The 22816-nt window shown below is 46.9% G+C and overlaps 1 protein-coding gene across 1 annotated transcript in view; it reads right to left on the minus strand.

The window, feature by feature from the left end:
- Positions 1-237: 237 nt before the first annotated feature.
- Positions 238-22816, minus strand: part of Tmem233 (transmembrane protein 233) — a 44618-nt gene continuing 22039 nt past the window's right edge. Inside the window, exons 2-3 of the mRNA XM_037198636.1 lie at positions 14030-14166; positions 238-2155 (exon numbers count right to left, since the gene is read on the minus strand). Of these exons, the coding sequence (XP_037054531.1) occupies positions 2149-2155; positions 14030-14166 (144 nt within the window). The 3' untranslated portion in view covers positions 238-2148. The remainder of the gene's footprint in view (positions 2156-14029; positions 14167-22816) is intronic.

Below are 22816 nucleotides of genomic sequence, written 5' to 3' on the forward strand. Positions count from 1 at the left end.
TCTTAACCCTGTAGGTCCCACTGACAAGACTTTCATCTTATTTTGACTTTAGCTAAAGTAACATTTTAAATGCCTCATAGGTCAGGCATAAGCTAGTTTAGTGATGGGGGCTTCTCTCTACCCACCTCCGTCCTTTCTATGATTTTCTCTATGGAAGAAGGCTGTGGTGGATGAGCACATTTTGATTATGGAAGTTTCTAGAAGGATGAACACAGCAAGAAAAACAGACTCATACAGCATGGTAAATGGAATTACTTAAAGCCATTTTTATTTTTGCGCTCTCAGCGACACTTTCCATTGGGCAAAAGACCAGGGACCCAAACGTACACAGACACCAAGATGTGAGACACAGGATCTAATATGCTGGAATGGCGCTGGCATCCCTGTACACTGAGAATCCTGTCCCAGAGTCAGTCTCCTCCTGGGACAAGGGCTGGCTCGTGACACACCTGGGTGAAATGACGATAGATTCTCATGCCTACCAAGTTTTCTTCTTGTCACTAGGGGCCAGCGTTTCCACAAGCGCCTTAGATCCACGATCACCATGCTTCATATTTGTTTAGTGCATAGAGTCCCCCCCAGGGGCACGTCTGTCATAGCAATTAATGTTCATAGCAGTGTGAGGGAAGGAGGTAGCCGTTCTTGTCTCCATTCTTCAGAAGAAGAAACTCACCTAAAATCGACTTGCACAGTGTCAAATAAGTAAACACAGAGTGGCCGGGCATGGCTGAAGAAGCCTGTGATCTCAGCATTCAGGAGGCAGAGGCAGAAGGATCATTTCTAAAGTCACCCTTGGCTATATAGCAATTCAAAGCCAGCCTAGGTTGCCTGAGAGCTCCCTACTCAAGAAAATCCCCCCCCAAAGGCATTGAAACAGGTGTTTGGACTCTCAATCACTTGTTCATTCAATTAGAACAGGGTCTCTTTTCTTTATTCAAATTCATTGTCACTGTGTTTTTGACATTAATTCTGGAGATTTTTTTTGCCATAAATATTGCCTATTAGGTTGATCACTTGATATCTACCACTGAGTTTACTTACTCGAATAATACAGAGCATCAGTCCATGGAGAAACACAAAGTTGAAGCTAATAATAACACTGAATTCTATCTAGACTGAGTGCTGTGTCTGTACTGGCAGGCAGGTGCAAAGGACCCACAGGTACCCGAGAGAGACATTCTCCTTGCAGCAACCAGGAATGAGAAAAAAATAAAGCATGAAGCATTCTTCAAAATTCAGTGTTATTTACCATTGTGTTTATGAGTTACTTAGAAATCACCTTGTGTACCACCCATGGCACATGCTTTGCACACTGCAAGATCTCTCTGCTAGCATGCTCTGGCAGGTGGGGTAATGGTATCATGAAGCCAGGGCATTCACAGTTGAGGTTGGACAGGAAAAGAAAATGCAAGGTTAAAACTCTTCCAGATAGCATCCAGGAAAATCAAAGTTCTTGCTCAAGATTTGCTCAAAATAGGTATAAAAGAAAGCCACATTCCATAAAATAGCCAGTTTATTTCCACATCTGGGGTGGAGAGGGTGCACCTATGCCTAGGATCTGGGTTCATTCTCAGGCTCCGACTGGTCAATACATATACCAGCAAAAGGGGTGGACTACTGGGAAAAATTTAAATGGGACAAAGGTCTAGAAAGTCTTGCGTGAACTCTGGGGTTGCGAAGGGAGATGGAGAGAACTTACAACATGGGAAAAATAAATCTATGGGTTCAACTTACTAGACAACCTTAGCATGCTACAAAGATTGTACTTGATTTTGTAAACACCGGCATTCACTGCTCTCCTTGGAAACCACCTGCTCCCCCCAAATCCAGACCTCCCAGTGACATGTCGTGAGGTTTCTGGAGTTCATCCCCACAGAAGAGGAATGGATGCAAAGGGTTTGTCGAGAACTGAGACATCGAGACACCGTTTTCTTGTTTTTTATCAGTCAGTGACGCGGATGGGCACGTCTGTGCCGTTCTGATTCCCTATGTTCCGGACTTGGTGTTCATTCGCCAGGGGCCTGCCTCTGGAGAGTCCTGGAGGAAAAGATCTCACAGTCTAAAAATCAAGGATCCACTCCTCAGAAACTTCTTGGGCTGTGTGCGGATGAGGACCATCCTCCACGCTCCCGGCTGATGGCTGGCTCTTCAGGAACTGTGTGGTACAGAGAGGAGGAGAGAGACAAAGACAATGAATGGGCTGAACTTCTGGGATAGATTTTTCAGGGCTCGCTGCTCTTCTTTGATGAACTGTCCCTGACTAGAGGATGCTGTCGTGGGCTAGCAGGCTTTTATGCTTTTGACTGTAAGCACTGGCTTACTTTGGAAAAAAATTTTTTTTTCACCTGAAAAATGTATTTAATTTTATGTGTGGTCTGTGCAAAAACCCTGAATGATACAGATGGAATTGCATTCACTGAGCAGCCCAGTGCCTCGTTCTCTTCACTCATGATTCTTAGTTCTCAGTGTTGGGTTGTATATATCCTGTGGGCATTTTTCTTCCACATTTAAATCCATGAATAGGCAGGTGTGTGTGTGTGTGTGTGTGTGTGTGTGTAGCGTGTATGTGTATGTAGCCTGTGTGTGAGCGTGTGTACACGTGTGTGTGTACTTAATGGGATCATGTTGCATTCAGTATCCACTGGGGGTTGGTCTCAGGACAAGCACTTGATGGAGAAATCGAAGCAAAGGTGTGTGGGTAGAAAGAGGAAGATCGCTCCAGGTGCTGGGGACAGAAAGTGCCAAGGCCACAAAGCAGGAGGATGCTTGTGGTGCTCCCACGGAAGAATGCGATTGGCTAGAGTAGAGAATGCAGGGAGAGGTTCTGTGAGAGGAGGGAGGACAGGCAGCAACCAAGCCGCACAGAGCCTTAGAAAGGAAGGTTCCGGGTTTGTGTTGCCATGTGGCTGTCCTTCCTAAACAAAGCACTGCTTGTTTAACCTGTGCCATGAAGGACATTTAGATTCTTTTTTTAAAAAGATTTATTTTATTTACTATATAAAGTGTTCTTTCTGCAACTTTGCCTGTCCACCAGAAGAGGGCACCAGATCCCATTACAGATGGTTTGTGAGCCACCATGTGGTTGCTGGGAATTGAACTCAGGACCCCTGGAAGAGCAGCCAGTGCTCTTAACCTCTGAGCCATCTCTCCAGCCCCTCCCCCTGGACATTTTTAGATTCTTTTAAGGGCCTCCCTTGTTCCAGACAAAGCCTCCTGGAGCATCCTCGCACAGGCAAGGCTGGAAACCCTGGCTGCATAGGAGAGTAACCCAGAGAGCCTTAAAACCCACTGCGCCTGCCCTAGCAGCTGGAGATTCTAGCTTAGCCTAGGGTGAACCATGGGCTAGCAGTTGTTAAAGCAACCCAGCATGGCAAGAGCAGAGAATCACTGCTTCTCATGCACCTCTGTGCATTTGCATCGCATGTGTGTGCGTGCGTGCGTGCGTGCGTGCGTGTGTGTTCATCTATCCTTGTGAAGGTCAGGGTTCTACCAGGTATCCTCAATCACCTCCTCACCTTCATTTTTGAGTTGAGGTCTCCTACTGAACCCTTCCCACTAGGACAGGCAGACAGACAGACCAGCAAGACCAGGGATCCTCTTGTCTCTGCTTTCCCGGTGCTGAGATGATAGGAGCATGCTGTGGCAGCTGGATCTTCACATGGGTGCTGAGGATCTGAACTCGGGACATCAGGCTCGCACAACAAGCACTTTACTGGCTGAGCCATCTCCTTAGCCCTCAGGGTGGGTTTTGAGGTGCGGAATGGGAGTGTTGGTGGGTACATGGGAACACAGTTATTCCCTGTATCCCAAGGGGATTGGCTCTAGGTCCTCCCATTCCCGGGAATACCAGCATCCATCCAGACAGCCCAAGTTTCCCACATAAAGTGGCTTGTCGCTCATGTAGAACCTGCATGCATCCTCTCATCTCTAGATTATTTATCACTCTGAATATACAATGTCAATGTAGAGATGGTTGCTAGGCTGTATCGTTTAGGAACCCACAAGAAAAATGTCCTCAGCTCGTGTGTGATGAAGATGCAGTATCATTCTAGAGGGTTTGGGCCTGAGGGTGGTTGAATTTAAGGATGAGGGACCCACAGGTGCAGAGGCCTGACTGTCCATCCAGAGAGACAGCCGCGAAGACAGCCCCAAGCTGCTCCTGTACCCATAGGAAAGTGGCCAGTGTTTCACACGCTGCCGACCTTGATATCCGTCTTTTCAGCCGCTTCCAGCTGGCCGAGGAAATAACGCAGCATTTAACTCACGTTTTTAAACCGCGCTTCCTTGCTCACTAGTGAGATTCTTCCTTTCTTTTTCTTTGGAGACAGACTCTCACCCTGTAGCCCCGGCTGTCCTTAAACTTGAGGCGATCCTCCTGCGTCAGCCTCTCCAATGCTAAGATTACAGGCCTTAGCTACTGTATGGGATGTATTATGTTTCTTCATCATATCCCACTGGCTTATATTCTTTTTTTCAAAATTAAAAAAAAAAAAAACAACTACTACTGTGGGATACTTAAGCTTTGGATTTTTCCCTGTCTTAGTTTATCTGAGCCTGCCCAATCTTTGAGAAATAGGTCATATCCCTATTTTTATTAGGAATAGAAAAACTCCAGTGAAGACATATTTATATAAAAACAATACCCAGGAAGTCTTTACTGTGTCCAGTTACACAATAAAGAACATAATTTTGCTTTTATTTACACTCTCTCTCTCTCTCTCTCTCTCTCTCTCTCTCTCTCTCTCTCTCTCTCTGTGTGTGTGTGTGTGTGTGTGTGTGTACTCAGGTCAAAGGACAACTATAGGAGCTGGTTCCTTCCTTCCACCATGTGTGGTCCTGGGGATCAAACTCGGGCCATCAGTCTTGAAGGCAAATGCCCTTAACCACTGAGCCATCTTGTCAGTCCCAGATTTGCTTGTGGGCTTTTGGAAAAAAAAAAAAAAAGGACCAGGTTCTTGTTTTATGCCACCTCAGAACGTGGCATGTGTCCCTTCACTCCTGATACAGCTACAGCCTATTCTGAGGGCAGGAAAGGATGGGTTCCTGCCCACAGCTGTACAAGACAGACGCTTTCGCAATGGAGAGTAGGTTAGTAGTTTCTGTGCACCTCCTGATGGGTACCCGGGACACGGGGCCCCCTTAGATGGCAATACCTCCTTACTGTGCACCTCCTAAGGGGCACTGGGACCCCTACCCTTCTTAGATGGCAAGTCCTTAAAGGAACCTTTGGGCACAAAGGCTCTGTGGCTACAAATGACAAGCAAACACTAGTTTGTGGAAGTGTTTCATTTTATGAGACGGGATCTCATTGGCTATACCAGACTGGCTTCAAACTCCTGATCCTCCACTCTCAGTTGAGACTGAAATGAATGTGACTCCATGCCCAGCCAAGCGATCACTTTGGATACAGTTAGGAAGCAATTTTTAGCCATTTGGACATCCCCAAGACCACATAGAGGTAATGTCTGGGGATCATATTGTGTATTTATTTTACTTAATGGCAAATCCATGCTGTTCCACAAAGACCTGAGAACCTGGCTGCCACGACACTCAGTATTCATGATCGTGGATGGGAATGCAGCCCTTACCCTCTTCATGTGAGCCTAAAGTGTGTAGTGCCTAGGCAGCCACCAGGAGCTCTACACACAGCCAGTGACTTGGCTTGCAGTCCCTTCCCATCCTTGGAAATGTGTGTGTGTGTGTGTAGGTGGGAGTTGCCTGGGGCTGATCAGATCTACCTGAGTGTGTAAAATGGCACCCTCTTCTAGGAACTTCCAACATGAAGTTCGATTGCACTCAACACCAGAGAAGATGTAAGATGTGCCTTAAACTTAGTTGGGTCACCCGAAAATCCCACATTTGTGGCACAGCACAGTCATTACCTTTATGCCCAAGCTTTGTCTTGCTGCTAACAAAATTCCACTGGTCCCATGGGACATCAGACATGTGGCCGTGAGACAGGCCATGTGAGGAAGGAGGAGAAGATGCGGGAGATGAAGTGTCAGCGGGTGTCTAGGGTGTGACATGACTTCTGCCCCAGGTAGGTGAGAAATCCCCTAAGCCCTTGCAGATAGCGTCACTTAGAGAATCCTTCATCCTCTCTGACCCCCATTCCTGACATAGAGCTTCAAGTTTTCTTGGAATTTCTTGGGTAATCAGATTATCTTTTGTTCTAGCAAACAACTCTTGGTTGGTCCTAGATAGCCTAGTGATGCTGGATTGTTGCCACGGAAACCAATCATGTGATGGAAAGGTCAGTAGTTTTCAGTCCTGTTTCTTTTTCCCTAGGAAGGGAAATAGGTTGAAAGCTGAGTTGATATAATTCTTCATGCCAGCATTATGAAGCCCCTGTAACCCTTCAAAGAGACAGGGTCTGAGAAGCTTCTAGATTGCCGCCCACATGTGCCTGAAGGATGGTGCACACCGAGTGGCAGGGGATCTCCCACACCTTTCCTCTCTTCCATCGGGATGCTCATCTACACTCCCTCAGTGAGGTACTTCATAGCGAGTAAGGACCCACTAGTGTTTCTTGAGTTCTGTGAGCCAACTACACAAACAAAAGGAGTCTGAAGAGGGGTCATGGAACCCTGGTTTCTGTCTGGTAGAAAGCCACATCTAATTGGAGGCTTAGGACTGACATCTTGAGCAGTTGAGTACTCCGTCGGTGGGATCTGGCTGTACCTCTTGATAGGGGGGATCTGAATTGCAGGGCACCCAGTTGGTGTTTGCTAAGGAATTGCTTGTTTTGTGTGGTACTCTACCAAGCTACATCTGGCTACAGAAGTGTGCTGCCTGGAATGTAGAGGAAAAAGGAAAACTTGTTTTTATCTCGTATGTTAGGCACGTAAACAGTCTGGTTTTATGGCACACGCTCCTGGGCGAGAATGATTTTCATTAAGTGAAAACTGTAGGGCAGTGGTTATGTGATGTTAGAATATTTAGAATCAATCCCTTGTGAGAGGATACATATTTTAAGATCACTCCAGGGCTTGTCTGAGACCCAGAGATCTACATTTACAAGGCCCCCAGCTGAATCTGTTACAGGTGGTCTGAGAGCTGAGGGTGCTTTGAAAAACATGACCACTGAGACTAGCCTAAGCTCGCTTGAATCTTCAAGGTACTCAGGAGAAAGCTAAACCCTGCAGCCATGTTGGCTTGGGCCAGGGATTTACATATATTCAGGATGAGAAATACCACCTTTCATCTGTGGGATTCATCTCTGCACTTTTTTCTGGCAACTTGAGGGCAGAGAAGTCCCTGACTTTGAGAGACTTCAAGTTTCTGAAGCTGCTTGGACCAGAACCATCCGATAAGACATTGTTCTATGCAACTTACTGAATATTTGCATGCTTCCCAGATCTTCTGAATTTGATGACATAAAACTGTCCTCAAACATCACGTGACTTACTTAGGTAGTTTATAGAACTAAATGAACAAGAACTTTCTGTGAATTTGCTTAAAGACTCACGATTTGGGATTATTTAAAGAAACACAATGAAGACATAGGCCATTTGAGTTCTATTCTCTATCTTGATGAGGATAAAGACTAACTATTTTTAGTAATAATAATAATAATGATAGTAATAATAATAACAACAATAATGATAATATTTTTCATTGCCAGGGACCAAACCTTGGATATTGCTCATGCCAAGCAGATACTTTAACACTGAGCTACATTAATTTTTACTTTTTTTTAGGTTAATTTTTTTGAGATAGCACCCATCTAGCCCAGGCTGATCTTGAACTTGTTATGTAGCTGAGGATGACCTTGAGCTCTTGGTCTTGTTGCCTTGTCTCTCTGCCTCTCAAGTGCTGGGGTTTGTACCAGCATGCTAGCTACCAAGATCAAATTTTTGTTTATTTTATTTAAAAAAGTTTATTATTTTTATTTACGGATGTGTATATTTGCATGTGAGTGCAGTGCTCTTGGAGGCCAAACGAGGGTATTGGGTCTCTTGGAGCTGTAGTTGTAGATGATTGTGGGCCTGCTGGATGTGGGTGCTGGGAACTGAACTCAGGTCCTCTGGAAGAGCAGCCAATGCTCTCATCCTCAGAGCCATCTCTCCAGCCCATTTATTATTAGTTTGTTGGGATTTATTTACTTCTATTTTCTGAGTATGAGTGTTTTGTCTGCATATATGTGTTTGCCCTGTGTGCATGCCTGGTGTCCTTGGAGACCAGAAGAGGACATCAGATTCCTTGGAACTGGATTTACAGACAGTTGTGAGCCACCTGACTGGGTGCTGGGAATGTAACCCTGTGGTGGTATTGTGTTCCCCAAAATATTGTGCACCCTAATAAACTTATCTGGGGTCAGAGACAGAACAGCCACTAGATACAAAGGCTAGAAAATGGTGGCACTCACACCTTTAATGCTAGCATTCCAGAGGCAGAAATCCCTCTGGATCTCTGTTAGTTCAAGGCCACATTGGAAGCGGCCAGCATCACGCCTTTAATCCCAGAAAGTGAGCCTTTAATCCCAGGGAGTGATGGCAGAAAGCAGAAAGATATATAAGGCATGAGGACCAGAAACTAGCAGCATTTGGCTGGTTAAGCTTATAGGCTTCTAGTAGCAGTTCAGCTGAGATTCATTCTGGATGAGGACTCAGAGGCCTCCAGTCTGAGGAAACAGGATCAGCTGAGGAACTGGCGAGGTGAGGTGGCTGTGGTTTGTTCTGCTCTGATCTTCCAGCATTCACCCCAATACCAGGCCCTGAGTTTGCTTTATTAATAAGACCTGTTAAGATTCGTGCTACGGAACCCAGGACCTCTGAAAGGTCAGCCAGTGCTCTTAACCACTGAACCATCTCCCCAGCTCCTGTTAGTGTTTTTTGTTTGTTTTGGTTTGAGACAGGGTCTTGCTATGTAGTTCTGGTTGTCCTAGAGCTCTTTAGCTACATAGAGACCAGGCTGGCCTTGAACTCACAGAGATCCTCCCATATCTACATCCTGAGTGCTGGGACTAAAGGTGTGGGCCACCATGCCTGGCTCCCTTGTTTTTAAAAGACAAGTAAGTACTTTACGGTTTTAAAAATCTCTCCTTTTCTTTAGAGAGGAGTTTTGAATTAAACTCAGAAATCTACCTTCATGGCTTTGCCTCACCCAGCCTCAGTGTCCTCTGCTGTCAGATTTCCCTTCCATGAAGTCCTTGCTGGCTTCCAGATTGTTCCAGCAGAGCCTGCCGTGGGGACAGGCACATGTCCGTAACCCTACTCCCCTCCTTGGCATTGACTTAGAGCAAACTAGGGCAGTGAGTTTGCTGATGTAAAGGAAAACTGACCACTGTGCCGAGGGCTACCCTTAGTGTGCCTCTTCCTCTGGACTTTGGAGGAAGAAGGCTGCTAGGATTGGACCATAAGGAATCTCTTAAACACTGAATTGGTGTTCAGAGCTGAAACATTGCAGATCCCCAGGCTCACATCTGATTTCCCCAGTTGGAATCCTCTGGGCATGTTTTGGATAAGAATACCTATAAACCTTTCCAGGTCATTCTTTGGTGGTGTGAAGCTTGGGGACCCCTGTTTAATAGTTTCATGTGGCCATTCAATTCCCATAAAGTAGGGCAGGGATATTTTATTTAAGGGATCACAGAGAATTCAGCCCTATTATTCCACTTACTAGAAGATTTCAATTGATCTCTTTCTCTATAGGCTGCTCTGCCCCCCCCCCTTTCTCTCTCTGTCTCTCATCCACAAAGAACAACACATTTTTCTGTGGCAGGGTCTTAGTATGTAGCCTGGGCTGGCCTTACACTTCCTCATCTCACCCTTGCAAAGAGCTCTAAGTCATTTGAGTTTCCTCTTGGGATTCTAACTTCTAGAAACCCTCTTTTGTTTTCATCAAAAGCTTCGGACAGAAATGTATCTAAAAGGAATCCGACCTTACAGATAGGTAGGGAAAAAAAGACGTCTGAGAATTTAACAGCTTGCCCAGATGGTCTGCGTGTGAGCCGGAGGTTTTATTTTGAGACAAGATCTCACTGTGTAGCTCAGGAACTCGATATGTAGAACGGGCTGTCCTTGAAATCATAGAGATGTGCTTGCTTCTGCAGCCTGACTGCTGGGATTAAAGGTGTACATCACCAACCCAGGTCAGAACTAGAACTTGAATCCTGGTAAAAATTGATGACAAAATCCATGCTCTAACCATTGTGAGACACAACCCCCGAGGAAGAAAGAATGGGGAGGTGACCTCCAATTGATAGCTTTTATTTGTATTAGGAGAGCTTCAACCATAAGCATGCACACACGCCTTGACACCATCTGGAAACATTTATATTATGAATAGTGGGAATCCTCATGTGTGATGACTTCTGGATCCCTTGTTCAAAAAAATCTTGGGTGGTGATATCTTAGGGACAAACATCTTTTTTTTTTTAAAGTTATTTTATTTTTTAAGTATGTGTGTGTATGTGTTTATGTGTGTGCGTGTTTATGTGTGTGTTATATGTGTTAGTGGAGGCCAGATGAAGGTGTGATGACCCAGAACTGGAGTTACAGGCAGTTGTGAGCTACCCAGTGTGGGTGCTAGGAACCAGACCCAGTTCCTGGTTAAGAGCAGGAGGCAACCCTCACCAACGAGCTGTGGGTCTCTCCAGCCCCGGCAATCTGATGTTTGATCGAAACGTCCACCTCAGATTGCCAAGCAGACGGGTTCCAACCACAGGTGAGGTCATCGTTTTATGTTTAATCACGGGTTTAAACAGTGTACTTGTCAACATCTAAATCAGATTTCTGACCCCTGGGCTGGAGGGATAGCTCAGCCATTAAAGGCTAGGCTCACAACCAAAAATAAAAATGGGGTCAGCATCCTGAGGGATGGTTGCTCCCTTTCCAATGCTTCCCCAGTCCCATGTCTCCCTAGTGTTTCTTCAGCAGGCCACTGCATTCGTGTGTGTTCCCTGCCCGACCCCTGACGTCTGTGTGCTTTGGCTGTGACTCATTACACACCTCATGGTACTGTCACCCCCACCCACGGATGCTGGAGTTGACCGTAAAGAGGGACAGTTTATCCCTGTCCATGGGCAGACCAGAAAAGGAGGCATGGATGGAGAGCGTGTGAAGCTGTAGTTAAGAGCCCAGCCCAGAGGCTGGGATGCAGCCCGGTGGGTAAAGGGCTTGCCCTGTAAGCATGATTTCAGGCCTCCAGCACCAGTGTGAGAGCCGGGTGTGGCAGTGTGAGTCGGTCACCCCAGCGCCGGGGTCACAGATATCTGTCTGGGTTCACAGAGAGACTCTGTGTCAAACAATAAGGTGGTAAGGTGGTGAGAAGCATGTCCTAACATCAACCCCTCACTGCCATGTGAGCTGCAGAGGTGAATCTACCTGCACACACATATGCATCCATGTGAAATACACACCCGAGAACACACAGAGACACAGAGACACACACACACACACACACACACACACACACACAGAAACACACGCAAAGACAGACAGACAGACAGACAGACAGACACACACACAGACACACACACACACACACAGACACACACACACACACACACACACACACACACACACACACACACACAGGAACCCAGCACAAAGAGCTGCAATCAAATCCTATCTTTTCTGCCAACCATCTGTACCTCAGTCTCCTTCTCTGCAACATGGCAATACCTCTTGGGCTGCTTGGAGTGTTCACATGAGTTTGTCCCGTGAGAGCTCCGAGTGTTGCCTGGGGTGTGACAGGATCTGTGCCAATGACAGCCGCTATTACTATAACCTACCTAGTTCTAAGTCTGATCTGGGCAGTGTGTGTTTTCACACGTCCTCAGAAATGAAACCGAGGCTGGCTTCCTTCCCCCGGAACACTGTCCTTTGAGCTTGGCTCATGGTACACAGTCCTGAACTCTCTTTAGAGTTTTCTTAACACCCAAGGCCCTCTCCTGCCCTGTCTATAGCGAGAGTAATAATAACTTTCAGCAAGTGCTCTGCGTTCTCAGTGTGCTAAGACGCAGCCCCCAAGCTGTACACGTTCTCTGTCACCTGCTTCATGTTTACGATAGCTTTATGGACTGACAGTGAGTCACAGCTGGGGAAACTGAGGTCTGAGAAAGTTAAAACAGTTGGTTCGGGGTAAGTGGTAAGTGACGACCTAGGTCCAGGCAAGCCAGTACTAAGCTCGTACTATTACTCATGCTCCATAGTCTCTCTCTCTCTCTCACACACACACACACACACACACACACACACACACACACACACAGTGCCTTCTTTAAGAACGATGTCCGGCATGTTCTCATCTGTGCTCCAACATTCTCATCTTCCCCTGATTCCAGGGCAACATCAGCAGGTTTTAAAGAACCTGATGATGACATCAGTGTCATCTAAACAGAACTTCTGAGTTCCCTTTGCTCTTCTAGTGTCCCTTTCTTGGGACACACAATATGTTTGTTTTTCCCCTGGGACACTTTCTGTTAGGACGTGGGCTCCCACATCCCCCCGGTCCTCATTGCTGGTGGATCTCTGGCTTATCTGACAGGAAGTTGATCTCCTGTGGCATCCGCTGTCCCCTCGATTGCCAAGGTTGGGCTGGCTGATCTATCCAGATTAAGGATATGACTTCCTCCCTCATCCACCCATGTGAGTCTCTTTGGTCAACGAAGCCAAAAAATAAAGGTTGGCCTTCTCAGGTTAAGGGGCAAAGTGCTTTGGTCAAGGATGTGGAAGAATTAGTTGCCCAGGAAGAAAAGCTAACGTGTTCTTGGCCCCGTGGGTTTGTGCTTCTTTTTTTCTGGGCCCAGGCTACACACCACGTGTCCTTTGCCCTTGTCAAAACTCTGATGGAAAGTGGCATTGATGCTATCAGGGGAAGTTCATTTCAGCTTATTAGAGAATTCAGAAAAAATATGTTTAAGTCCAGAGAGAAGCATCAACGTCCCTCTCTTTATGACAGGAGAGCTCAGGGGTGACCCCAAAGCCCATGGCTTTTCCGCCCTTGAGCTAGGAATGAGGCAAGCACAATGCAAAGTCACGCAGGGCATACTTTTGCAGACATGTGGTGAGGCAGGTGTTAGATGCTCCATTTACACCTTCCCATCTCCTACCCTCTGACAGCCGGGGGGTGGGGCACGAGACAGGCTTCAGTCATCCCATTGTGAGCCTAAGTGACATTTGCTCTGGCAGCGGAAAACCCCGCATAGCTTCTCTGATCTTCCTCACTCCCCGCCTTAGCCTGACATCACTTCCTGTTCTAGAAACGAAGGTTGGGGAATTACAACCCACAGATAAAAATGTTTGCTTTTGTAAATAAAGTTTTGCTGGAACATAGCCACACCGATCATTCGCTCTATGTCTATGGCTGCTGCTTCGTCCCAGCGGCAAGCTCAGTGCTTATGACAGAGCGGGGTGGTAGGGACCACACGCCCCGCAAGGCCTGGAATATTTACTGCCACGCCAAAGTGATCTAGTCCCCGTGTGGGAAGACCGGCTTTGATATGCCAGATCAAGGACTGCGGAGTGCACTTTCCTGGGGGGACTTGCTGATGAAACCTTGGTTCCAGGCAGCACAAGAACACTTGGATTCCTACTTCTTGGGTCAACAAGGAGGGAAGAGGTGACTTCATCCTTGCTGGGGTGTGCCTAGTTTCTCTTCAGATGCTATTGAAGGGTCAGGTGTACCCCTCAAGCCTGGCTCTGATTGTAAAGTTCGACTTTCTCCTTTGATGGTTTTGTCTACTTGTAGTTTCATGGGAAACTATGCAGGAACAACTGACTCGGGTCATTCTTTGGACAGTCATGGCAGCCATGACCCAAGATGGCTACAGTCATGTCAAGCTGAACCCATCTCTTCTTCCCTGATGGAATTGCTAGAATACAGTGGAGTGATTGACAGCGTGGGTCTCCGAATGACTGTGTTGGAGGCAGACCTTGCACCCGCCCTGCCTGGTCTGTGTAACATGGGGAGAACGTGAAGACCCTGTCGATTTTGTTATCAAAGCCAATCTTCACCTAGTAGATTCCCACGAGCATTCGAGAAAAGCACTCAGGAGAAGGAGGGGTTCAGAAGGCCTACTTACGCCCTGGAGAAGTGCACCACGCATGACACACCGATGATGACCAGGCCGATGATGATGGAGGCGATGCCCACCCACTTGGCGTTGCGTCCCAGCCTCCTGGCTCCTTCGTAGTCTCCGTCATTGTAGCTGTTCTGAGACTGGGGGGAGGGGGGGAGGACACACAAAGGAAAAGCCAGTGACCACAGGTAACCCAGGAGGAGAGGCGTGGGCCTTCTCAGGCTGTCCTGATGGAACAACCCTTAATGAGCCCTTGGTGAGCACTCCCCTCAGTGTCGGGCTGTTGAGAAAACAGCCCGTCATCTCCCAGGAAGCTTTCCCAAGGCCTCTGGATTTCTTCCTTCCTTCCACCAGAGGGCTGATTTTTTGTCTCGCCCACCCCTCTAGGGAGTATGTGGGTGGTAACGCTCGTCTCTTTCATTCAGTCCAGCATGTCAGCCCCCAGAGCCGTACTTGTCAAGTGGAAGACACATGTCTGTAGAATGGGTAGAACATGCCTGTGTCAGGCATTAGGGAGTCATTGCCAAGTCTCACCCACAGCCCGGGCCCGCTTGCTGCCCGTTTGGATCAAAGCCACACTGACTCGTTTTTCTATTGCCAGTGGCCGCTTTTGAGCTACAGTGACAGCGTCAGGAACTTGGGACAGAAGTCGTAGCGTTTGCCAAACCCAAACTATCTGCTGTTGGGTTATTCACAGAAGACATCCAGCCATTCCTACACTAAAAACTTTGCCTCAATTATTCACCTCTATGCCCAAGTCAAGGCCACCTTTTTTTTTTTAATTTAAATTTTTTAAAATTTTATTTTACAATATTATTCAGTTCTACATAACAGCCACAGATTCTCTTGTTCTCCCGCTCGCGCCCCCCTCCCCTTCCCCCCAGTTCACCCCCCATTCTCACCTCCTCCAGATCAAGGCCTCCCCTGAGGACTGAGATCGACCTGATAGACTCAGTCCAGGCAGGTCCAGTCCCCTCCTCCCAGATTGAGCCAAGCGTCTCTGCATAAGTCCAGGTTTCAAAGAGCCAACTCATGCAATGAGCACAGGACCTGGTACCACTGCCTAGATGCCTCCCAAACAGATCAAGCCAATCAACTGTCTCACCTATTCAGAGGGCCTGATCCAGTGGGGCCCCTCAGCCATTGGTTCATAGTTCATGTGTTTCCATTCGTTTGGCTATTTGTCCCTGTGCTTTATCCAACCTTGGTTTCAACAATTCTCGCTCATATAAACCCTCCTCTTTCTCGCTAATTAGACTCCCAGCTCTCCACCCGGGGCCTAGCCGTGGATGTCTGCATCCAGATTCCTCAGTACTTGGATGGGGTTTCTGGCACAACTATTAGGATGTTTGGCCATCCCATCACCAGAGTAGGTCAGTCCTGGCTGTCTCTCGGCCATTGCCAGCAGTCTTTTGTGGGGGTATCTTTGTGGATTTCTGTGGGCCTCTTTAGCACTTTGTTTCTTCCTTTTCTCATGTGGTCTTCATTTACCATGGTCTCCTATTCCTTGTTCTCCCTCTCTGTTCATGATCCAGCTGGGATCTCCCGCTCTCTTTCCCTCGACCGTTCATTGATCCCACTCACGTCCATGGCTAAGATCAAAAACACTGAGGACACTTTATGCTGGAGAGGATGTGGAACTCGGGGAACTCTCCTCCACTGCTGGTGGGAATGCAAGCTTGTACAACCACTTTGGAAATCAATATGGCGCTTTCTTAGAAAATTGGGAATCAATCTCCCCCAAGATCCAGCTATACCACTCTTGGGCATATACCCAAGAAATGCTCAATCATACCACAAGAGCACTTGCTCAGCTATGTTTATATCAGCATTGTTTGTAATAACCAAAACCTGGAAACAACCTAGATGCCCTTCAACTGAAGAATGGATAAATAAATTGTGGCACATATACACAATGGAATACTACTCAGCAGAGAAAAACAATGACATCATGAGGTTTGCAGGCAAATGGATGGATCTAGAAAAAATCATCCTGAGTGAGGTAACCCAGACTCAGAAAGACAAACATGGTATGTACTCACTCATAGGAGGATACTAGATGTGGAACAAGGATGACTGGACTGCTACTCACATCACCAGTGAGGCTACCTGGAAAACAGGACTCCAAGAAAGACACGGGGATCACCCAATGACGGAGAAATGGATGAGATCTACAAGGCCACCTTTTAAGTAGTCCCCACAGACACAGCTTCTCAGGCTGTTAAAATGCTGCAGTGGATGAGAAATGCTACCCTGCGCCTTGCTCCTCCTTCCTTCATCCCCCAGCATCCTGGGTCCTTCTCTGTATCACCTGTGACTTCTCCTGGAACTGGCATGCTAAGGGTTATTATTGAGCTCAGCAGAGCCTCCTTTCCCACTCCATCAGGAACGCTGCTCTGTGGGTTAGTTTGATCCCCAGAGACACCTAAAATGGGGGTGGTGGAGGCACAAAGGTCTGGGATCAGGACTTCAGGCGAGTCCTTGCCCCCAGCCAGCTCTAGGCCCGCCTGGGGCTGCTTGAGAAAGCTGAAGATCTCATCTTAGAGGCCCGAGTTCAGATTCTGTTTGAGAAGCAGTGATAAGTGCAGAATGTCACCAACCTTTCCAAGGACCATTGTCCTTGTCTGTGCATTGGGGCAGGAATGGCAGCAGCTTGACACAGAGGATCCCGTGAATTAACGGGTGAAGTGGGCAGCGTTGACCTTGTGTGCTCGATGCACTCCGGCCTTTACTGTGAATTGGTTGCTACTTCCACCTCATTCTTATTGTAAGTCGTTGGGTGGAGATGGGTGTGACAGGCTCCTCTCTACCTCTGACCACCTCGGTGATCACAAGGATCCAAGTTCAGGCAGTGTTTTAGATGGCATCACAGTCAAAGTCAGTGTCCAGAACATTAGGAGTTCAAGTTCAGTCCTTATAATCTAGCCTAAGGTGATGACAATTCAGACCACCCACCTCTGACAAATCATCATTCTTCTGCGTGTCCTTGGAAAACGTAATCTACGGATCAGTCATAGTGATTTGATTAAGAAAAGGAAAAATAATGAGACCTCCAAACAATGTTAACTCTTGACTGTTAGACAAGAAGAAAAAAAAACCCCTCACTTTCTCTAATAGCAGTAGGGAAGAGAGCCAGCCTGGGGCATACTGAAGGTCATAGGTATCTTCAGGGCATCACCTGTGGGCTCAGGTAAAAGGTGTGTGTGTGTGTGTGTGTGTGTGTGTGTGTGTGTGTGTGTGTGTGGGCTCTTTGGCTTGTTTGGTGCAGGTCAGCGAAGCCACACTGACCACCCGGCTGAGGGGTTTGAGTACAAGCTATGGTACATCCTTCCTCACCTGCAGCCAGCCTGGCATCCTGCCTGTGACCCTCCTCCTCTGGTACCACCCTCTCTCCAAGACTCATGAGAGAGAATCTGAGTGAGGCCACCACTGAGTTGAAACCCTTGAGAAGCCCCTTTCAGGGCCAAGGAGGGTTCTCTCCTCTGTATCCAGGACTCCCACTCTGAGTCTGGTCTCCCCTCTGGTTCTTGGAGAAGGGCTCTCCCTGGTTATCTGCTGGGTGATTGTAAAGATTGGGGGGGAAGGATCAGGGCAGAAGACGATAGAACTCCCAGATTCCAGTCTGAGGGACTTGTGTTATGGTAGGGGGATCAGCTTAAGGGTTGACGCCAGAGTTACTTTGCTCATAGTTGTGACAAAATATCCAACGGAAGCAGCTTAAAAGAGGGGCGGTTTCCTTTGGCACATGGCTTCAAAAGTCTCCCTGCAACATGGCCGGGAAGCGTGGTGGCTGGGGCTGCTCCTCCTGCAGTGGCAGGGCAATCAGGGTGGTGGCTTGTTCACATTGTGGCAAAGATCGGAAACAGAGAGAGAGAGAGGGCTTGGAACCAGAGGTGGATACCACCTCCAAGGGCCGCCCCTAATGACCCACCTCTGCCAGCTAGGCCCCTCGTCCTAAACGTTCCCACAGCCTCCTCGGACAGCAGCGACAGCTGGGGACCGCGTGCTCGAACACGTGAGCCTGTGGTGGACACTTCACACCCCAACCTTTAACAGTGGAGAGCCAGTAACAGAGGGAGGAGTCCTCCGGCCCTGCCCGGTGCTGGATAAGTGCTCCCCAGCCCTGGCTGCAGTAACTCTGTCCTCCTTCCGATTAGAGTGTCATCCTAAGGGTCTCCTGGCAGCGGGGGCAGACTGACGTGGTGGAAATGGGTTTTGGAGAAAATGCATGCTCTGTAAGTCCTTTCTTCTGAAGAGCTCAGAAGGCAAACTCTGCCATCTGATAGGAAAGGACGAGAGAGAAGCCTGGATGGCTTTAGCTGTCTAAGATGTACGTGATCTTGTCGGAGTGGATGCTTCCTTTGATGTCTAGGTCCTGTGGCTGGAACTCAGGGCATCAGGCTTGGCGGCGAGTGCTTTTGCCTGCTGGGCCACCTCCCTGGCTCAATTTATACGATCTTACTCATTCCTCTAAAAATTATGAATGCCATCTGGATACATGCCAATCATTTCAACACCACAGAAACAAACAGAACATAAAACTTCATTTAATCTCATTTCTCAGTCTTAAGCAGCTTGGTATGCCTTTTAGATGTCGCGTCCACAAATCCTGCGAAAATAATCCCGACACTCGCTCCAGCTTCCGTGATGACTAAGCGCGCTTCAACGGAGGTTAGGAGAAGGAAATTCGCACCCCAAGATAAAGCCACGGTAATAAGTCTGCGTGTCTAATCCTGACCCCTCACATGTGAAGGCAGCTTCATCCTCCCTCAGGCAAGGTTGGTGGCACAGCATAGGCTGTAGAGGGATGTCTTGTTTTCACTATGAGCAGACGACTGTAAATCCTGGTGGACTTGGCAGATCTGCCATTGGCATTTCCTTTAAACACTCGTCTGTGCTTTTCATTGGCTGGCTGGAACTTCTGAATTGGACTTCCTCGCATGTCTTTCTAAGTAGGTCTCCTCTCCCTTTCTCTCTCCCCCTTCCCCTCCTCTCTCTCCCCTCTCTCTTCTCTTTTCCCTTCCCTTCTCTGCTCCTTTTCTGTATGTTTTGGCTCCTGCTATAGTTCAGTTCTGGAATGTTCCACAATGAGCCACGTGCTGCAGGCTCGGTGGTGGAACCTTAAGAGGTGAGGCCGGGAGGCGTCAGGTCACTGAGGGTGTGTCCTCGAAGGGACTCGTGGGGTTCTGGTTTCTCCTCCTCATCTTTCTCTCTCTGTTTCCCCAGCGTCCGTGAGGAGAGTCGCTTCCTCTACCTTGTGTTTCTATCATGCAGTTGACTCCTCACAGACAGACAGACAGACAGACAGACAGTGCACAGAATGCTCTAGAACTGTGAGCCAAGGCAAACCCTTTCTCCTTCTGAGTTGATGGCAGGTATTTTGCTGCAGTGAGTGGAGAGCTGGCTGGCACAGCCTCCGGCTTACCCTGTGACGAAATAGCGAAGATAATGGACAGCATTTGCGGAGCATTGCTTAGTGCCTGACATCACGTTAAATGCTTTCCAAGGGTTGTCTCATTTCTCCTCAGCTCTCTGAGGTAAGGAGTTCATCACTACTGTTTTATTGATGCGGAAATTGAGGCACAAGGTTAAGCCATTCACAAAAAAGCTAGCATGGCTTATTTGTTTAAGTGTGTGTGTGTGTGAAAGAGAGAGAGAGAGAGAGAGAGAGAGAGAGAGAGAGAGAGAGAGAGAGAGAGAGAGAGAGAGAGAGATGGGCCTTTGGTTACTATTATTTTTTATTTATATAACTTGCTGGCTTCCACCTGCCCCAGGGTAGACAGCCTTCCAGGCTGGTGCTTCTAGCTTTTCCCTGCTTCTGTTTTCTGTTTTCCATTCATAATTCAAGAGACTGAGTTAGAGTGACAGACTTCCTCCTCTTCATGTCCTGCCATCGTTGTATTCTTGGGGAGAAGTTATTTATTATTACAAGGACTTCCTGTGTTGCCCAGCCTGGCCTTGAACTCACTAATGATACTCTTGTCTCTGTCTCCTGAGGACTGGGATTAAAGGTGTCTACCACAATGCCTGGCCATCTAGTCTTTATATTTATTTATTTAATTTGTGTGTATGTATATAGGGGGTGGTAAGTGTGCATGTGTGAGTGTGTGTGAGGGTGCAGAACACAGCCCCAAGTGTTATTCCTCAGGTGCCTACCTTTTTATTGAGACAGGGTCTCTCACTGGCCTGGCATTAACCAAGTAGGCCAGGCTAGTTGGCTAGAGAGCTCCAGGGATCCTCCTGTCTCGGCCTCTGTGTCCATTATTTTTAAGCTAATACTCATGGGACCTGAACATGGCATGGGATTTCCTTCTAAGCTATAGATTTTATAATTTCACAAATGAATAACTCTTCCCTCCATCTTAGCCCAAAGCCTGAAAAGTAACAAATGAACAACTCTAAGCTCAGCCGTCAGTTGAGTCTCATCCATCTCAAAATGCTAGAGAGAGAGAGAGAGAGAGAGAGAGAGAGAGAGAGAGATAGATAGAGAGAGACTGTTAGTGTCCCCTCGGTGTATGTTTCCCTCTGGGGGTAATAACGCAACTTTACCAAAGTGTAGAACGGGGTGCATTTCTGTCACATGCTTTATTTTGTGGGATCCTACAGGCAAAATGCAGTCATCACCACAGCATGCAGATCTTGGTCAGGTGCTGTGAACTTGTAAACGGCGCACACACTTCAACAGAAACCCAGGCCAAGGGACCTCTCCCGTGGTAATCTAATGACGTCATGGTCACCTCACATGGTCACTCTGAGCTTATTCACACCCACTTGCCATGGGTAGACACGTGAACCTCATAACCAGGGAAAGGGAGTTGGTCAGGAAGCAGAAGAGAGGACTCCTTCTATGCTGAGCCTCGAGAAGGCTGCAGCAGAGAACAACAAGTCCATCGTGTCCTGCAGCGGCAACTCTTGGCTTCCCGTTGGAGGGCATCTCAAAGATGCTATAAATATTGGTAGCTGCATCTCAATGTTAGTGGATCTACTGTCTAGGAATTCCTGACACTTGCTGCTGAACGGCGCATCTGCCACACTGCTCTAAGCCAGGAAAATGTGAAGGTCCATTCCCTCTGCTCTTCAGAGCAGAGCTCTTGCTACATCCCACGTGGTACCTGGGTGAGACAGCATCCTCTGTGGGGTTGCTACCATAGAGACAAGAAGTGAAGTCCTCCAAAGCTGTTTTTACATTCCCTTCTATCAGTAATTTCTAACGCTGGCTGAACCTTAGGATTGCTTGGAGGCGGGGGTGGGGGGGTGGGTGGGGTGGGGGGGTGGGGGGAGGGGCGGGGGTCTGCTTTAAAACATTCCCATGTTCAAGTCTTCTTCAAGACTAAGACTAAGTCAGGATCTTTTTTTTTTTTTTTTTTTTTTTTTTTGTTTTTTGAGACAGCGTTTCTCTGTGTAGCTTTGGAGCCTGCCCTGGATCTTGCTCTGTAGACCAGGCTGGCCTCAAACTCACAGAGATCTGCCTGCCTCTGCCTCCTGAGTGCTGGGATTAAGGGTGTGCACCACCACACCTAGGTATAAGATATTATGGTAGATTATTGTATGTACTAGTAAACAAATTTAGTAAAATAGCAGCCTTAGATAATTTGCACTGTAATTTGCACAGTTATGGATTCTTATATGTTGATACAAATGTAAACTATTTTTATATTCCTGTTTAAGATAATTTGTATATCGATACAAATACAGAACTATATTTGTTATAATGTACATATATATTTGATACAAATATAGATTTATATCTGTCATACTTTATGTTCTACTTCTGTTTAGGATATTCGGTATATTGATATATATTTAAGATTATTGTCATATTGCATATCACACTATACATTCCTACCTCTGTTATAAATATCTTGTGTATTGTCACAATTTTGAAGTCATCATCCTTTACCATACATTTGCTTATAGACTGTTTACCTTGTTTACATGAAGCCTTAGTCCTTAGGTTATTTCGGTAGATAAGACTTATAGATTTATAGTCACCTATGCCTATCATCTCTATAGTTACATTAGTTAGGTTATCCAGATTTACATATACATAGGTCAGATGGACAGGTAATCTTCAAACACTTCATAGACCTGGAGAATATGGCATTTAAATAACTTAGAATTCTGTTGACATGAGACACAATTACTCCTGGCTGCGCCAATTTGATCCCGAGAGAATGTTGGGCTTCTAAGACATTTCCATTTGGAAGTTTGTCTTCTTGGCACAAAATGGCCTACTGGGCAAAGAACTGCCCTTGCCTCAACTGCTGACAATACGAGTGCTGTCCTTCTGGACAAGTGGGACACAAGGAAAAGTGACTTCTGAACTCTGCCAAGACAGGGTAAGATGGTCTTTCAGAATTCCTGCTTCTGAAAGTGGTCTGTCAGATACTCTAGGCCTGTAGCCAATTTGAATGCACCAACAATGCTGAGAAACATTATGTGACTGTCCAGGCTGCCAGCTGTCTCTGTCTACTCTTGCAAGATTCCCGAAAGTTGCTTGCATCCACCTTCCATTTTTCAGGTACCATTATATTCCTTCTCAGGTCTTTGATGGGACTGAACACTAGCAGTTATAGTTACAACTTAGTATATATATTATCTTAGATAGAACATATTAAGTATTAGATTCAGGTTCTTTAGGATAGGACACCTTTTGGAATGATCTTTGTAACATGCCATTTACCTATGCTCTAGACTTCTCTGGATTTTAGTATGTGTTTCTTGCTTGATATTGTTCACATTGATTGTAGTTTCATCTTATCTAGGTCATTATCCCTCATTACTCCTGGA

The sequence above is a fragment of the Peromyscus leucopus genome, chromosome 23, assembly GCF_004664715.2.
Source record: "Peromyscus leucopus breed LL Stock chromosome 23, UCI_PerLeu_2.1, whole genome shotgun sequence".
Taxonomy (NCBI): domain Eukaryota; kingdom Metazoa; phylum Chordata; class Mammalia; order Rodentia; family Cricetidae; genus Peromyscus; species Peromyscus leucopus.